Source organism: Phocoena sinus, chromosome 14 (assembly GCF_008692025.1).
Source record: "Phocoena sinus isolate mPhoSin1 chromosome 14, mPhoSin1.pri, whole genome shotgun sequence".
NCBI classification, from domain to species: Eukaryota; Metazoa; Chordata; class Mammalia; order Artiodactyla; family Phocoenidae; genus Phocoena; species Phocoena sinus.
Genome location: NC_045776.1, coordinates 27,931,663 through 27,949,520, shown reverse-complemented (window position 1 = coordinate 27,949,520; position 17,858 = coordinate 27,931,663). Strand labels below are relative to the sequence as shown.

Genomic DNA, 17,858 nt, shown 5'->3' with positions numbered 1-17,858 from the left:
CCTGGCTGTGCCATAATTAATAAGCTATGTGACTTGGGTGGGGGGAGGTGATTTCTCTGGATATGGGAGGTAGACTGTGATCTTGAAGATCCATGCAAGTCTGAACCTATGATGCTAAGGTCAAAATATGGCTCTGTGCAGGGCGTGGCTAGGGTGGCTGACCCTTGGCACATAAGAAGTGAGAAGCATTGGGCCAGCAGAGGTGCCCTTCCAGCCTGGGAGGTGTACACTGTGGACTGGCTATGGGAGAATGCCCTGCTTTGCCAGATGATGCAATAATACCCCCTCGGTCCTCACCCCCCTGCCCAGAACCTATCTGCAGAGGTGCCCTAGGGAAGGCTGACCTTCCACATGTGTCTTAAGCACAGGGTCAAGGGGGCTTCTCCAGCCTCTGGAATTATGGCTCCATGGTGACCCATGGGCAGTGTGATGAGTGAAAAAGGAGCTTTTTTCCCATCCCGAGCCTAGAGGGAAGGGACACAGTCACATGTGTGACCTTTCAGTCTGAGAGTATAGACAGAATACCTTCTTTGCTCACACATGTCCCACATACTCCAGTTGTTGGTCCTGCTATATTCTCAGCTTTGCTAAAGTTGTTTCTACATGAGCAGTGTGAACTAGACCAGTTTTTTCAAACTTTAATGTGCACACAAGTCAGTTGGAGATCTCGTTTAAAAAAAAAAAAAAAAAAACTTATTCCAATTCAGTGGGTCTGAGATGGGACCTGAGAGTCTGCATTTCTAACAAGCTCCCTTGAATGTCCATGAAGCTGGTCCACAAACCAGACGCTGAGCAACAAAGCTGCACAGAGGACTGAGGGCTGAGAGCCACACGGCTCACTGTTTGTAGGCTGCTTCAGAAATCATCTGAGCCTCAATTTTCCATCTTTTGGTGATAACAATGCCCAAGTGAGTTAACTTACAAAAGTGTGCAAATGTAGTAACAGTGTGAAAGCTCGCCACTATTCCAGGCAGCCACTTGATCATCTAACTCTAGACTTCACTGGAACCACAAGCAGAAAGAGTCAGAAGTGTCTGTCTCGGGGACCACCACGTACTCCCATTAGTCAGTGTGGGCCGGGTGTAGTAGGGTTTGGGGCACGCATCATGACAAGCCATCAGGTGACCTGACGCTGTCAATTCTCAGACCCAGCTTGAGAAACTCTGTGCCACTTGATAAGCTACTCTGTTCTCCACAAGGGTAGAAATGTTTCTTGTAGCTGATTGCAGCTTCTTAGCTCCCCACAGAGCAAACCAACGTGCACAGAAATCACCTGGGGAATCTTGTTGACCTGTAGATTCTGATTCCATCAGTCTGGGTGGAAACTGAGATTCTGCATTTCTAACAAGCTCCCAGAGGAGGCTGGTGCTGCCGGTCCAGGGACTACACTTTGAGTAGCAAAACCCTAGATGAGAGGTTCTCAGCCCAGACTGCACATTAGGGCCACCTCCTAAAACATCTTGGGCATTAAAAGCTCCAATTTTTAAAATGGGTCTGGGGTAGGGGTCAGGCATTTTTTTAAGCACCCAGGTGATTCTGATGTGCAGCGAGCACTGAGGACCCACACACACAAACTCCCTACCGCAGGCGGAGGCCAGGGCACCGGGTGAAGGACGGGAACGGGCGGTCGACTCGGGCCCACCATCCACGCCAGTCTGAGACCGAGTGAAGGAGGTCTTAGAGCAGTGTATTGCTGGGGAAACAAGGCAGGCTGGCCCGTCCATATCTTGACACTGATAGGTGTCTGGGATGCAGTTTCTGTGAGGAAAGGAAGTGGAAGTTTCATCGGGAAGAATGGAAAAGAGGGATTTTCCGCAGATACTGGCGCGATCACTGCTGCAGCTCACAGCACGCTGGTCCTCTGGCTCTGCACACGATTTCCCTGCACTCTGCTTGCCTCTCGGGGGGTGGTCCAGGGTGGGACACTGACCTGTCTTGTTTTGCCCCCGGCCAGGCAGCGCTGGGGGGCCGCCGCCCACGACGAGCCCAAAGGCAGATGAGGGCTCGGAGGCTGTGCACCCCAAGCCCAGGAACGTGTTCCACATCGAATGGTCATCCATTCGCAGAAGGAGCAAAGGTGTGCGCTTCCCACCCCACCCCCAACCCCTGACCCCGCTCCCGGGTCCTTGATCTGCTCACGTCTAAAATGGGGACCATGGCAACACCTCCATCACAAGGCAGTGGGGAGAGCCACAAGGGTGAGGTTGAGTCTCATCACCCCCGACCTCTGACCACAGCCACGGGTTCCAGGGTCTAGATGCCCCAGGGCAGGGAGACTGGAGCCACGACAAGCAGCTGACTCTGTCAGTCTAGGCCGGGGGGCGGCAGACTTCCCTGCAGAATGGAACCACCTGCCTCTCCTTCCTGGAAGTGCTAATCCAATTCACCTGGGAAGCAGCCTGAGTGGCAGAAGGAGCTTTAAAAGCTCTCCACAAGGGAGTTCCCTGGTGGCCTAATAGTTAGGATTTGGCCCGTTCACTGCAGAGGCCTGGGTTTGATCCCTGGTCAGGGAACCATCCCATATGCCGTGCAGCACAGCCAAAATACAAAAAATAAAATAAATAAAACTTTGCACTTTTAAAATGACCCCAGAAAAAGCTCTCCATGAGATTCTAATGTGCTGCCGAGTTACAACCACTGATCCTGATGCTACTGGTCCTGATGCTAGACAGTGGTGATGTCTAGACAAGGGAACAGTTGGAGAGCCCTGGAGGGGAGGGGCTCCCAAAGGTCAAGAGGAGGGTCTAGAGGGCAGCCAAAGCGGGGAAGCCAGAAACTTGAATTTGGACGCTGAGGACATGTTGTGTCAAACAGGGAAGAACTGGCAGTGGGGGAGGGGTGTGGGGTCAAGTGGGGGTCTCCCCAGTCAGATGCATGGTGGGAGCAGCGTCATGAAGACCCAGGGCAGAGGGGCAATCTAACTTTGCCCTCCAGAGAAGGGAGGCGACTTGCCCAGGGTCACACAGCTGGTGAGGGCATGACAGGGATAAAACTGATTCCTGGGTTAGCGTCCTTTTACAGTATCACATGCTTCCCAGAAGCATGTGACTTTCTTGCCCCAGTTTGTCTGAGCCTCCTTGTTTTATAGCCAAAGTAGCCAGCCAGAGAAATGGCCTGGGGTGGTCTGGGAAAACCTCATACACTGGGGAGAGGGCACCAAATTAAATCAAGGACCCCTTTAGCCCAGGAGTTTGTGTTTGACAGAGGCCCCAGGGCATCCTCAGGAAGAAAGCATAGTTTGTCTCAAAAAGTTAACAATCTCCCTGCAAACATATTCTTAGGATAGTGGTTGGGGGCTGGGGTGAAAGAGGGCCTAGCAGAGAGCCCCACGCAAAGGAGCCTGGGAGGCGGGTTAGCGGAAGCTGCTGAAGAGCTGGCGCTTCAGACAGAAGCAGAGAATCCATCAGGATATCAAACACACTAGCCTCACAGTCTAGTCATCCTCTTTTCTTCCTACTCTTCCTTTCAAACTTCCTTAATTTGTTTCTTTTGCATAGTGTAACTTCCCAACCACACTGGTATTTGCAGTCCCTGCTCCTTCAGATGGGGTAGCTCAGAGCCATTGACGTATCTCTTCTAGTGTTTAGGTGCCCTGAAATCTCATGAATGCAGACGGAATGGCCAATTGAAGGTACAGGGCATTCTGAGCCCAGACAGCCATTCTCACACTGGACCACAAGAGGGCACCAGAGCATAAACAGCAAAACCTCCAAGGGCCTTCTTTCATGTTACTTAAAATCTTTCTGAAATTACCTTTACAAATAAATTATCTTGTAATAATGAAAAATACATTCAGAGCTACTTAATAACAGTTTTCTAGAATTACAAGGACATGCCAAAATCTGTTTCAAGTGACAACATGGATATCACTTGTCCTAATCCAACAAGAAGCTGCTGCTAAAATACCTAAAATTCTACGACATACATCCTAAAAATACCAAAACAGCTGAGCTTATCCAGTTGGAAAAAGCTGTAGTATAATTTGAACACAGACGTATGGTTCAGGCAGCTTAATGCTTTATGAGCAATAATGCCTCATAAATACCAATCTTCGTGTTCATGTGGAAAAAGAACCCTGGGTTCAGGGCTCACAGACAGCTTTGTTTCCTCACCTAAAAAATAGGGGAGTTGAATAAGATGAGAGCCTCTTAACTAAAAGTCAGCTGAGTCTCTGAATTCCCTAAATTCTTGTAAAATGTCCAATTTACATGAAGATGTGAATTTTTTTCCCCGAAGAGCTTGCCCAATTGGATGTGTGCAGTAGCAGAGGAGGGGGTCCTCCTGCCCCAGGCGCAGAGGCTGGGGCATCCTCACTGGGGTAGAAAGTGTGGAGTATTCCAACTTGAGCCTTGCAGGAAATTTGCTGCTAAGGTGCCAGGGTAGAGGTCCTAACAGATGATGTTCTCCCTGCCAACTCCAGTATTTGGAAAAGGTGAACACCAGGAAAGGCGCACCAAAGACCCTTCTCCCCACCAATACCGGAAGCCCACGGTCGAGTTGCTGGTGAGTAAAGAGTGGCCCGAATCAGGGGCAGCGCCCACATCACAGAGTCCGCAGCAAGGTAGAGAGCTGAGGTCCAGAAAAGACATCCTCTGATTTAGGCAAACTTTTCTTGAGTTCATATTTCCAGAAACATAATTATGTGGGATAAAGATGTCTACTTTTCAGTTTACTTTATAAAGTTTCATGTTTCTTTTATTTTAATTATTTCTTATCCATCTTCCTCTGAATCCAGCATTCAAGCACTTAGGAAATAAGCTGGTGCCAATTTTCAAAACAGAACATTTACTTGTTTAATTTTATGGACAGTTAAATTTTAAAGACTAGACATGCTAGGGTGGGTGGGGATACTTTCTTCTGGAAAGAGTATGGTACAGTAGAAGTAATATTTGTTTTAAAAAAAGAATCTAAAAATCTGTGGGTAAATCTAAATTCTATCATTTGACCTTGACTTTTACAAATGAGAACCTCTCCATCCATGCCTGAGACCTCATCCACAGAATGAGGATAAAGATGTTGTCTTGTTATACTACAGTCATGAGGGATTGGTTCCAGGACACCTGATGTGTACCAAAATCTGTGGATGCTCAAATCCTTTACATAAAATGGCATAGTATTTGCATATAACCTACGCACATCCTCTGGAATACTTTAAATTATCTCTAGATTACTTACAATACCTAATACAATGTAAATGCTATGTAAATAGTTGTAAGTACAATGTAAATGCTATGTAAAAAGTTGCCAGTGTGCAGCAAATTCAAGTTTTGCTTTATGAAACTTTCTAGAAATTGTTTTTGAGTATTTTTAACCTGAAGTTAGCTGAATCCATGGATGATACAGATGGCTGACTGTGCAAGGCTGTTGCCCATATTAAATGAGGTAAAAGATCAAACAAAACAAAAGATATTCTGGTCTACAGAAACAAAAATGATTAAATAGCAATTTCACTAAATACCAAGTGAAAATCTTAGCTTGTCCCCAAGCAAGCAAGTCACTCCTCAGTGTGACAGCCTCAGAATGTGGGAGCTTCTTGCCCGTCTCTTGTCCCTGGACAGGATCTGGACACCATGGAGGAGACCTCCGAGATAAAGGTAGAAACAGGCATCTCCAAGACTTCCTGGATTCAGAGTTCCCTGGCTGCCAGCGGGAAGAGGGTCCGCAAAGCCCTCGGGTACATCACAGGCGAGATGAAGGAGTGCGGAGAGGGACTTAAAGGTAAAGTTTCCGTGAGAGCAGCCCCTGCTCCTATCCCTAAAAATGTCCCCTCTGGTCGTCCCCCAGGAAACACGCTGCACAGATCTCTGTAGATGAGACTGAGTCCCATTTCCATGGATAGTATAGGATAGGATAGGATAGGATAGGGTACGGTAGGATAGGAGTTTCACTCTTATGACAGACACGCAGTCTCTCAGGATGTAAATGCCAATACATGTAGGTGTGCAAGCTCTCAGTTCTGAACATAACAGTCATGTGCTTTCAAATATCCCCTCAGGATGTCACATTGTACACAACATTTCAAAGCAACGATACTCCAATAAAATTTTTTTTAAAATAAAGAATGTCACACTGTAGGACTGGGATTCTAGAGCCAGCATTCTAGAAAAATGCCTGCCCTAGAGATGGATCGTGGGAGAGCCGTGTCTACTATTCCAATAGGTTCCCGTTAGCAATCCTCCAGACCTCAGGCCATGGGTTTGATGCCTGCTGGGCTGCAAGAGTTTCCTTTCTGGATCCCTCCTCTTGAAAATTCATGCCACTCTCACAGGGGCACAGGTCGCACAGGGTACCCACTGCCTGAATGACAACCTAAAGACCACAGTCAGCTCTCAGTGGGTCTGAAGGGTTTTCTGGGCAGTCAGATGCCCCCTCAGGTTCTTGGTGTACCCTCCTCTGTGGCAGGTGACAGCAGGGAGCTGAACCCACCTTGGACGCCCAGCTTCCCTCACCCCCTCACCCTCTGGGGCCTCGCCTAGAGGTGTAACAGCTGAGCCTTGACTGGTTCTATTTCAGACAAATCCCCAGTGTTCCAGTTCCTCGACTGGGTCCTCCGGGGCACATCCCAGGTGATGTTTGTGAACAATCCCCTCAGTGGCATCCTCATCGTTCTCGGCCTCTTCGTCCAGAACCCCTGGTGGGCCATCTCGGGCTGCCTGGGCACCGTGGTGTCCACCCTGACAGCCCTCATCCTGAGTCAGGACAAGTAAGTCCCAGGAAACCCAGGGTCCAGGCCTGAGACCACAGGTAGATCCCCGTGGGGACATTCACCAGCCTCACATCCTCACTGTCTGGCTCCCGGCTCAGAAACCCCTCACAATAATGTCACTAATCACTCAAAACAACCATTCCCTGGTTACTTTTAAAAACCACACATTGTCTAGGGGACTGTAAAGGGTTGATGGTTTGAAGAGGTGTGTGGTCAGGCTCCAGGTGAGAAAAGCCTGACTCAGAAGGAAAATCAAGAAGGCAGTGCCCTGCGTCAGGCCTCGAGGAACCCCTTCTTCACCAGCCCTCCCCCCCAGGTCCGCCATCGCAGCCGGACTTCACGGCTACAACGGGGTGCTGGTGGGGCTGCTGATGGCTGTGTTCTCGGACAAAGGCGACTATTACTGGTGGCTTCTACTCCCCGTCATCGTAATGTCCGTGTCTTGGTAAGTTTGCTTCCAAGGCTGTGGGTGTAGATCAAGGGCTGCCAGCCTTTCTACCCCAACTCCGTGACTGTCTATCCAAACTGGAGTTTAAAGAAGCATTTCCTTAGCTTGCACATCAGAAACAGCCACTAGAAATAATTACTGATGTTAGACAGCGACAGCACCACTGTGCTAGGTGGTCTGTACACAGTATCTCATTACATACCCTCCTTTACTCTTCATTTTTGTAAGATCTAAAAGAGCCCCTGGTCCTACCCCGGCAGAGCACAGGGAAGAGAACTGAGGCCCACAGAGGTTAAGAGTCATACTACAGGGTCCTGTCAGTGTCTGGAGATCTTCCCATCCCTCCTGCTCCCCCAGTGCTACCCTGTCCTTGGGCACCCTGACCAGACAGCGACAACCTCCCAGTGTGGGCTGCAGGCCCAGCCCTGCCCAGAGCCCTCAGACGGCCAGGCTCCAGGTCCTTACTCACCTGCAGAAACCACAGGGCACCCCGGCCAGGAGTGCTCTCAGCCTCAACACACATTTGCTGAATGATTGAATGAATGTGATTCCCCTCACCATCAGCCCCTTTCCCGTGCCTGCGCAGGGAGCCATGTGGCTCTTCAGGGAAGGTCTGTGGCTCCCCGCCTTAGGACCTCCCCTGAAAGCCCTCCTTCTGAAGTTGAGTCTGGGCGTCCACCCTGTTGCTGTGCAGGGGCAGAGGAAGGAGGTCCAGGGGAGGAGATGCCCAGGGCCAGTCAGGCTGGGAGAGGGAGCCAGCCAGCTGCTTTTCCCTGGGAAGGCACAGGGGGCCCCCTAAACCCACTCAGGCTAGTGTCAGGGCCAGGGGGCATCTTGAACAGCATCTCCTGTGCTTCTGCCCTCAGCCCCATCCTCTCCAGTGCCCTGGGCACCATCTTCAGCAAGTGGGACCTCCCGGTCTTCACGCTGCCCTTCAACATCGCAGTGACCCTGTACCTGGCGGCCACGGGCCACTACAACCTCTTCTTCCCCACGAAGCTGCTGCAGCCCTCCTCCTCCATGCCCAATATCACCTGGTCGGAGGTCCAAGTGCCCTTGGTAGGTATCGTGGAAGGTGGAAGGGCAGCGTCTGTCCAAACTCAGTGTTAAAGTGGCATTTACTTATTTTGCATGTCAGAAACATCCATGAGGGGCTTTCCTGGTGGCGCAGTGGTTGAGAGTCCGCCTGCCAATGCAGGGGATACGGGTTCGTGCCCCGGTCCGGGAAGATCCCACATGCCGCGGAGCGGCTGGGCCCGTGAGCCATGGCCGCTGAGCCTGCGCGTCCGGAGCCTGTGCTCTGCAACGGGAGAGGCCACAACAGTGAGAGGCCCGCGTACCGCAAAAAAAAAAGAAAAGAAACATCCACGAGTAACAACTATTACCAATTATACAGTGTGAGACACTCTACCTCAATATCTCATTAGCCACCAGCTTTTTCTTTCCTCTTTTTAAGAGCTAAAATGGCCATTTTTGGCCGCACAATGTCCTATCATAGCACAGGGGGAGAGACTAAAGCCAGGTTAAGAGACTGCCTGAGGTCACATGGTTAATCAGTAAGGAGCAGTCAAGACTAGAACTCCCGCCTCCTGACTCCTAGACTTGGGTTCTTTTATCTTTTTTTTTTTAAAAAAAGCCTTTTTGATGCTTTACTCCAGTTTCAATCCAAGAGACTCTGTGTATTTTTTTCCTCATTCAATGTCATTGAATCATTGAAGATGTGCACATCACACACACTGCCATCTGTTGGCTCGACAAGTCTCTGCTCCAGCCTGGGGAGCAGCTTCCCCTTGCTCTCTGGGGCATCCTCACACTTTAAAGCACAGGTGTTGCTCCACTAAGAAATATCTATATAACAGAGATTTTTAAGCTTTTGGCAAGTATTCTGTATATACTGCTGGCCGCTGGAAGTCTGCCAAACTAAATAAGAAGCTACTCTAAAAGCGTTAAGTCAGCCTGGAGAACTATGCCCATCAGCCTTCTTTTCTAACTGGGCACGTTTTCTCTGAGGTCCCCCTACTCTCTGTTACACTAAATGACTCTATAGGCCAGAGCTCACTCTGAACTTTGTTATTGGCAATTCATCATCTAACCACAAAGCCACCTGGGCTTGTTGAAGGGAATTTGTGTCAGAAATAATGGTGCCTAGTTTCTCTGAACAGTTCAAGGAGACAGCAGCATGGCAGGGCAGAAAGAGCCCTCCATTTGTCCAAGACGCATTATCTAGGAAGAGACGTATTCACATTAGCCCCATCCTTGTTGGGGTGTGTGTGTGTATGTGTGTGTCTGTGTGTGTGTGTCTGTGTGTGTGTGTCTGTGTGTGTGAGTGTACCTTCATGAGCCAAAGGTGAGAAAAGATGCTGTTAGCAGTTCAGCCCCTCAGGCTTCCCTTTCACGATATTAAACCAATCAGTATCTTTTGAAGTCAAAATTGCTCTAATTGGCGTGCTATGGGGAAATGATGGTAGAAAAGGCAAGTTTAAGATATCTTGCATGCTCCAAACCACACTTTCAATTGAAAAGATAACTAGGAATTTTGTAAAAATGAAAAAAATGGAAAATATTGTACAAATGCTTTAGAACCCCCAAATTTCCAGGAAAGACAAATTCAATGTTTGGTGGTTATTCTTTAAGAAATACCTTTCTGGCCAATTTTGAATGGATTATGGTAATAGTGAGTATGTTTTATCATTTTGACAATTATAACTAGAGCCTTGAGTTTTGGGGTAACAAGTGGTAGATGTCAGAGAGAGGGTCTAAACCTCCCAACGATTTTGAGGCCCCACAATCTCCTCTGCTCTTTGGCGAGGGGAGAGCGTGCTGGAGGGTGCAACCGGCTAGAGACCAGAGGAACCAGCACCACTGCCTCTGCACCAAACTCTCTGCCTGTCCCGCCATCCCCCGCGTGGTGATGCCGGAGCCCAGTCTTGCTCTCTGTCCTGGGATAACGGGGGACGGAGCCCAGAGGGTTGCCCACTAGACTACCCTACAGTCCTGTCCCTGCACACTCTCGTGTGGGGCGAGGGCCCTGGAGCTACAGGACCTCCCTCCCCTGCACCCCAGGAGGAGTCCTCAGAGGACTTGGGCTGAGGGAAGAACTGCCTCATCATGAAATATACACAAGGGGAAGGACGGACCCCAGTGCATCCCAGCAGGGCCCAGAGCCCCTCCTGTAAGCGTTTCTTTGCTCAAGGGCCTTTGGCCAACCTTCCAAAATACAGGACCCAATCTCAGTTGCTGGGGAAGCCCATGTGCCCTGGATCCTTTTCCCAAACTCCAGAGTACGTGTGCAAGTGCCCACTCGACATTGGACCCTGGCTTTCCTGTCTCATTCACACACAGGTCTGCTACCTGAGATACACGGAGGCCTAACACATCAGGGTTCTCCTCCATCAGCCATGTGACAGGTTTATCAATAAAACCCTCAGATGCCAAGATACCACCTGCCCAGGTGCTGCTCTGTGGATACGAGTCCAGCTCCTCGCCCAGATGACGGCACAAACGTGACCACAGCCCAGACATGCTGTTCTTGGAAACAAAAAGGACCATTTTTCCATCTAATATTTAGCCTTCTAGTCATGTTTTTAGCTTTAAAAAAGTGTTACAAGAGTTTTTCAACCCCAACTTTGGTCAGACTTCTATTACTTCTCTAATGAATAACACCCTCATTTGAAGTATTCAGTTTCTCTTCACTGAGAGTTCAGTGCCTTACACTCATGTTTCTAAATAAAGGAAATGACATTTTAACCCCTTACTGTTCTAAGAACTTAAGATTAAAACAATAAATCTTGTGTACCTTTTAGAGTGAACCTATTTGAAAATATCTTGGAAAACTGTTGCAAAATATTAGTGTGGAGGGTTTGGCCCCAAACCTTTTCCAGCCAAGCTTCAAGTTGTCTCTTTTGCCTCCATAATTGCATGTGCTCTTGTTGGACCTGCAGCTTTTGAGAGCCATCCCTGTTGGAATCGGCCAAGTGTACGGCTGCGATAACCCCTGGACTGGAGGCATTTTCCTCATAGCTTTGTTCATATCGTCACCTCTTATTTGCTTGCATGCTGCGATCGGATCCACCATGGGGATGTTAGCAGGTTAGTGTCATTATTAATTAATGGGCCCCTTATTAATGGGCGATAAGGATGCTGTATCTGGGGCCTGCTCCAAAGAAAATGGTGCCATGTGTCTTCAGTGCTCCACCGGCTTATTCCTATAAACTCTCCCTCCTTCCATTATACCTGTCTTTCCATTTTGGGTGCCGGTGCCCTCCTACTCCCCTGAGCAAAAGCTGTCCTCAGGAAAGGCTCTGGTGTTAGTCATTTCCGCCTCAGTATAAATTAAAAGCTGGGGAGGAGTTGCTTCCAGGCATGTTTATATTTTAAGTCTTATCTCTAATCACGGTAAGAAGCATTTGTCCTCCATTGGAGAACATTAAGGTTCTGTTAGCCGGCCTTTTTCTGGCAGGGAAGGGACTTCTCTGGACTGCTCACTCAGACTTCAGATCACTACTCAAAAGGGTCTCTTGTACCCATACCAGCTTAACTACTGATATGCATGTGACTAAGGCCATTTGTTTCCTTTAGATGTTTTTTCACTGAATAGTCAGAAGTCCTTTTTATACATACTTTGGTGTTGATAACCAGTTTGGGTTGAGGACTGTGGAGGGCTTTGGGGCTGGTGGGTGGGCCCACGCGACCTGCACAGCACTCAGCCTATCTTCTCCCCCAGCCCTCACTCTCGCGACACCCTTTGACTCCATCTACTTCGGGCTGTGTGGCTTCAACAGCACGCTGGCCTGCATCGCCATAGGAGGCATGTTCTACGTCATCACCTGGCAGACGCACCTCCTCGCCGTCGCCTGCGGTGGGTACTGCCAGCGGGACTCCCTTTCCACCTCAGATGATGCCGGCGTCCATGCCCATAGGGAAACCGCCCCGCGGAAATTCTGCTGGTCCTCCAAAGATAAATGGGAGGATGTGTTTGCTTTATAAAAGCGTTTTTATTTTAAGCTGTTTTGAATGGTCCTTTAGTGATTAGTACATTGAAAACTATTTTCAGTGAACACTAAGTGTTCAGCCACATGGAGACAGAGTTTTCAGATGGAGGTTGTTCGGTTGTTGCCCATGGGCTGTCTGCTGTGGTTGCTGCTTTCCGTGCTGGTGATTGGAACTTTCCGACAGAGCAAGTCTTATGCAAATTAATCTTTATATGTGGAATTGGGCAGTTTACATCAGATACAGCAGTTAACCTTATGCACCCAAACATTAACCATAGAACCTTCAGATAATGCTTGTAGGAATGCTGAAGAATGTGGTCAGGGCACTCAGTAACTCTCTGATAAAGGTTTGCTGTTGTTAATATCCTAGGGACCATTGGGATGGTTTTAGTGGAGAAAGTGAGAGCTCAGAAGCAAAGCCAAATTACTGTGGCCCGTTTTCACGGAACCTCACCTCTCACCAGCACTTGGGTCTTCCCAGTGGCCAGCCTAGTGGTACCCTCCACACACAAAGCCCAGAAGATGAGGCAGTAGGTGTATTTGGTCTTCCTCAAGCTTAAAGAATGCTGTTCCTCCCTGGAAACCCATATTATGTTAATAACTTGTGATGAAATATCACAGCAGAGAGTTCTGGGATTCACGTGCCTTGGCTGTATAGTAAAATGTTCATTTATGGTTTATGCTCCTAAATGTTCCTTTGCTAGAATGCAAGGTGGTAGGACCCAGGAGAACTGTAACAGCTAAATTCTGGTCCTTTTCAACAAAGTTCATCTGCTGTCTTAGTTGTGCTGGAATTTGCATGGAATTTAACACTTTTCAAAGCTGCCAAGCAACGGAAACATAACTCGATTTTTTTTTAACCTGAGAGATAGCATTTGTGGCATGAAACGTATGGGGGGAGAATATGTAAACTCGAAGCACTCTTAGTCACCTGACTATTTCTTGGTTCTTTTGCAGCTCTATTTGCAGCCTACCTGGGTGCTGCCCTGGCTAACGTATTATCTGTGGTGAGTCAACATGGGCTAGGAATGTGCATTACACCCTCCTCTGTATTCTCTCAGCTCCCCAAACCCCTCCTCCAGGAACCCCTTCGCGATGCAGCCCTCATGTCTCAAATCACGCTTCCCTCCTCCACAGCCGCAGACAGAAAGAGCTGGGCCTCAAAAGTGTTAATGTCAACACTGGTCAATCAGATCCTGTGGTCAGTGGGCCAGGGGGGCTCCGTATAGAAGGACAGTCTGAAGAGCATTATCTTGTAAATCAGACTCGTTTCTTGTAAATTTCTTGTAAATGAAACTCCTCTACAACTAGTTTTAAATCTTCATATTTAATTTTTTTCCTATGTTTCTAGATCACCTACCCAAGTAGCTTGTGGGCCAGTGTACATCTTTGTTCACCCCATAGCAACTACCAGGGAGTCAGGAGTCACGAGGCAAGGCTTCCAGGAGGACAAGGCCAAGCCCGAGGGAAACCAGAGCTGGCGGCTGAGGGCCTGTGCAGCAGTCTGAGAACCCTTCTCTGCCTGAGCCCCAGTGCAGGTTGTGTGTGAGGTCGGGGGAGCCACATGGCCAGCCCACCCCCCAACACACACAGGAGGGACACTGGCCCCATCGCAGAGCACACAGGGCTCAGCCTACAGTTGATGCCTCCCCCTCCATAAAGGTTCAAGGCCCAGCTCACACAGGCAGCCAGGAAAAGTCCCATTGGTCCTGCAGGTGGAGGTGGAGATGGGCATTCCACTAACCCGTGTTTAAATCCCTCCTCCATCCTCAGTGAAATTGCTTGGTTTGGACAGAGCATAGGAAGGAATTTTGTAAGCAATAGAATTCGACTTCCCTAATACCATCCTGTGTCCCCCAGTGGACTAAGTCCCTCTTCTGGGCCCCATCACGTTTTGTGTTTGTATCTGCTACGACGCTTGACAACATTGTGACAAGTCTAGTACACACCAGTCCTCTTCCACCTTCAGCCCTTGTGCTCCTTCGAACAGGGGCCCGGTTGTATTCTTATCTTTATCTCTAGTACCTATTATAGTGCCCAGCTCATAGTAGGTGCTCAAGAAATGCAGAATGAATGAAACCCTAAGGTAGTGAGTCACCACCATGGGATACATTAGAGCTGGGGCTAGATAGCCGACCATCAGAAACAGGATGGAGCCTGGCCTCTGAGGTTCCTGTCTGCCCCAGGCTTTCCCACCTCTTCTTGCCCCCATCCTTTCACCCAACTGTCCATCCAGTAAATACGTGTCACATGCCTTCCTTGGACAAGGTACTAGAAGGGATGCAAACGGGACACTTTGGTTCCTGATCATAGGAATTTACAGGGTAACTGGCCCCTTCATCTTGTGTAGAGAAGTTACAGGTTATATCACTCTACCTACACATTTTTCAAAACAAAATCATGTTTATTTTCTGTGTACTTACTATGTTTAAGACACTGTACTGCCCACTCTCAGGGATACAAAAAAAGTGCAAGCTATTAATTCACTCTGAAGGAATTTCCAGTCTCCTTGAGGGACAGGATATAAAAATGTTGAATGACATTTATGAGACCATTCAAGCCTCTACAGAAGAGGGCACTTAGGATCCGCACAATTTTGCTTTCTAATCGGCTCCTGCATGTGCAGTCCCGTATCTTCAACAGCACTGCCCTCTGCCTCACGACAATGACCACAAACTGAGGACCATTTATTGAGCACTTAGTATGCACTAGGCACCAACTCTGAGTAGATATCTTTATCCCTATTTTGCTGTTGAGGAAATAGTTGTCAGAAAGAGGAAATGGCTCCAACAAGGTAACCAGAGCTGAGATTTGGATTTGGGTCTGTGGAACTCCCAGCCCACATCCTTCTCACTGTAGGACTTGAAGGAGATGCTTTCCAAAACACCCTATGCAGTCTTAGCAGGGCTTTGGTAAGACTCACGGAGTGGAATTCTTCAGTCATGGCTGTTCCTTAAGGCTACAGTTCTGGTACCAGGCTGTCATTGCTCCTCCTAAAGTCCCACCCAACAGGGCCATCTTTGACCACACACCAAGTGGAATCACTCCTTCAATGGTACTCCCTGAGGCTTTTACTGCTTATGATAAAAGGATGTTTGGGGGAGAAGGGGAATTGATTTGATCGGCTTCATAGTTGAATTTGTAGACTCTTTGCTAACAAGCTATCCAGGTTATCTCAAATGAAGAGTGGGGAGGGGTATTTAAAAGCCTCAGGGCATCTTAAGATACAAAAAACAGGGGAACATCATGAGAAAGGCTGTTGGGAATGGGAGAGCCCTTGAGGAGAGAGGTAGCTACTCCTGATCTCCAGCTCCCTGGGACAAGGATGTGACATCTCTGCCTCTCTCCATACGTCTGTTCTGTTTCTGTGTCTCTCTGGGATGGGTTTCTTCTGCTGCACAGAGGCCCCCAAATATCCACCCAGCACTGGTTGGCTCTCTAGTTTTTTCAGATCGAGTCTTTGGACGCAGTCTCTGTATCTCTTAGCTCAAATTCTCAAGACAAGGATTCTATTCCCAGGTAGCTTGCCTATGGGAAGCTGCATTTGGGTCAGGCGCTTATCTCTAGTGCAAGCAGACGTGACCAAAGAGAAAAAAGTTTTGAACAAAAAATGGCTGCCGATGCTGTTCCTTCAACAGGGGCTTTGGGAGAAGGTGGGGAATGGCCACAAGTCCTAGAGTGGGAGGTAGAGCCTGGCCAGACACCCAAGACAAAATATGTCTTCCACATAAAGGCATATTATAAGAGGGTTCCAGCGGCTGCATTTTGAAGAATATGTGTCCCCTGTTACAATGTAGACTGACCCCAATGGAACGATTTGATTTATGTTGGTCATGAATTAAGTATTATTCTGCTCAGTGCCCACCAAGCCTCCCCTCCTCCACCCAGGACCCTAGGTGATTGTGAAGGGCCGATGAGATGAGCACAGGCATCTGATGTAACCAAGGCTTCTCTTGTGATCCGCCTCCCCCCAGTTTGGATTACCGCCCTGCACCTGGCCCTTCTGCCTCTCGGCACTCACCTTCCTGCTCCTGACGACCAACAACCTGGCCATCTACAAGCTCCCGCTCAGCAAAGTCACCTACCCAGAGGCCAACCGCATCTACTACCTGTCCCAGGAGAAAAACAGAAGAGCATCGACCATCACAAAATACCAGGCCTACGATGTCTCCTAAGTTGCCCTTTCCAAATCATGTCACTGTAAATTCAGCCTTCAGCAGGCTGTCCAGGTCCCCAGGCTGAAGGCCACTTAAATTCTCCTTCTGATGGTTCTGTGATTCTGCCCCCAAGCAAGCCTATACCCCAGTTATTCCCAAGAACAGGGAAATAAGCATGCAGTCCCTCTTCGGGAAGTTCTATGTTCTAAGATGCACAATACTTATCAAAAACATGGTTAATTGAGACCTTATACCTATAGCTCACTCCACAAGAGCTCTCTTTGCGGGGAATTTTCTCTCTTTTGCAAAATAAGCCACACCCCTAAAGAGAATTCACCAGGAAGGGGACAGAGATGGGTGACGTTGTTAGCCAACTCAGTCATTTAATGCAGTGACGTAGTGTCAGGAAATAAGTCTACAAGGCAAAAGGGCAGGTCTACCCCCAGCTCTGCCATGAGTGAACTCCAACCACTTGGGTGGGTCCATCCCCCCTCTCAGCCTCAATTTCTTATTGGTTTCATGACGAGGCGGGGCCCTACAGTCCCTTCCACCTCAGAAGTATTGATTCTTCTCTTTCCTATAAACTGACAAAATCAGCATGACCAATAAATAATTACTTTAAGTAAAAGATGGAAGGGCTATCTGGAGAAGAGGCAGGACAATTTTAATGTTGTATGGAGATTTATTCTTGAGTCATGAGATGTTCTCCAGACTTGGGATTAGGAACCGAAGTTCACTGGAAATTCCAACATGCCTTCCTTTACGTAACAATTATTACTAGAAATGTCATCAGATGAAAATTGATCTTTTTCAACATTTAAATCATATTTTAAACAAATGTGTTTCCTTTTATAAGATTCATAAGCATATTCTCATTAAATGTTTAAGGTTGCAAGTTGGTGTCAGGGTTTTCTTAAAATGCGGCTCACCTACATTGTCCACACCGCGCTCATTTGAGGGGTTTTCCACGGTCAAGGATGTGTTTGAAAAGAGATGAGGATGAATAGATAAAATGCATCCTTACCTCTTTCCACAGAATCACTTGCCACCCATTCTGTCTTAACACTGAAAAAGCAACAGCTATGTATTCACTGTAATGACTGTATTACATAAAGTCCAAAGCAATAAAAGATACCTCTTCCAAAAAAACAGAGAGAGAGGAGGGTAGGTTGAATGTTATCAGAAGAAGGTCTGATTTGCTTACAAAGGGAATTATACAGTAATGACCATGGTCATTGTTTTCTGTTTCAGTTGAAGTGCAAGTTGTTGCAACCCATCTCATTTCTTAGGGGATAGTCTTGCACCCTAAAATTATTAATCCAGCCCTTCTTGAATGGCCAGTAACTCTGTTATTTAGTTGCTCTGGTTATAGCACTGAGCTCCTAAAACACAGGGTCCCTTTGTCGGAAGCCACGTGGGTCAGCCTTCCCACCCCTCCCCCAAAAGACAGGGATGAGCCACTTATAGTGCCTCAGTGCCCACCCCCTGCAGCCTTCCAGGTTAGCATTGTGGGGTGAGGACATAAGGCAGGAGATGAGGGAAGGAAACAAGGGGGA

General features: G+C 48.2%; 1 protein-coding gene across 10 annotated transcripts in view; it reads left to right on the top strand.

The window, feature by feature from the left end:
- The window catches only part of SLC14A2 (solute carrier family 14 member 2), a 459,857-nt gene extending 442,660 nt beyond the window's left edge, over window positions 1-17,197 (top strand). For 7 of the 10 annotated variants that reach the window (XM_032603332.1, XM_032603327.1, XM_032603329.1 and 4 more), the window contains 10 exons: window positions 1,955-2,077; window positions 4,421-4,503; window positions 5,559-5,718; window positions 6,514-6,703; window positions 7,023-7,151; window positions 8,021-8,213; window positions 11,096-11,243; window positions 11,878-12,012; window positions 13,103-13,152; window positions 16,120-17,197. In XM_032603332.1, the coding sequence (XP_032459223.1) occupies window positions 1,955-2,077; window positions 4,421-4,503; window positions 5,559-5,718; window positions 6,514-6,703; window positions 7,023-7,151; window positions 8,021-8,213; window positions 11,096-11,243; window positions 11,878-12,012; window positions 13,103-13,152; window positions 16,120-16,320 (1,412 nt within the window). In that variant the 3' untranslated portion in view covers window positions 16,321-17,197. Of the gene's footprint in view, window positions 1-1,954; window positions 2,078-4,420; window positions 4,504-5,558; window positions 5,719-6,513; window positions 6,704-7,022; window positions 7,152-8,020; window positions 8,214-11,095; window positions 11,244-11,877; window positions 12,013-12,515; window positions 12,676-13,102; window positions 13,153-16,119 lie in introns of all 10 variants that reach the window. The other 3 variants (XM_032603336.1, XM_032603335.1, XM_032603334.1) reach the window with 2 other exon arrangements.
- The last annotated feature ends 661 nt before the right edge of the window (window positions 17,198-17,858 follow it).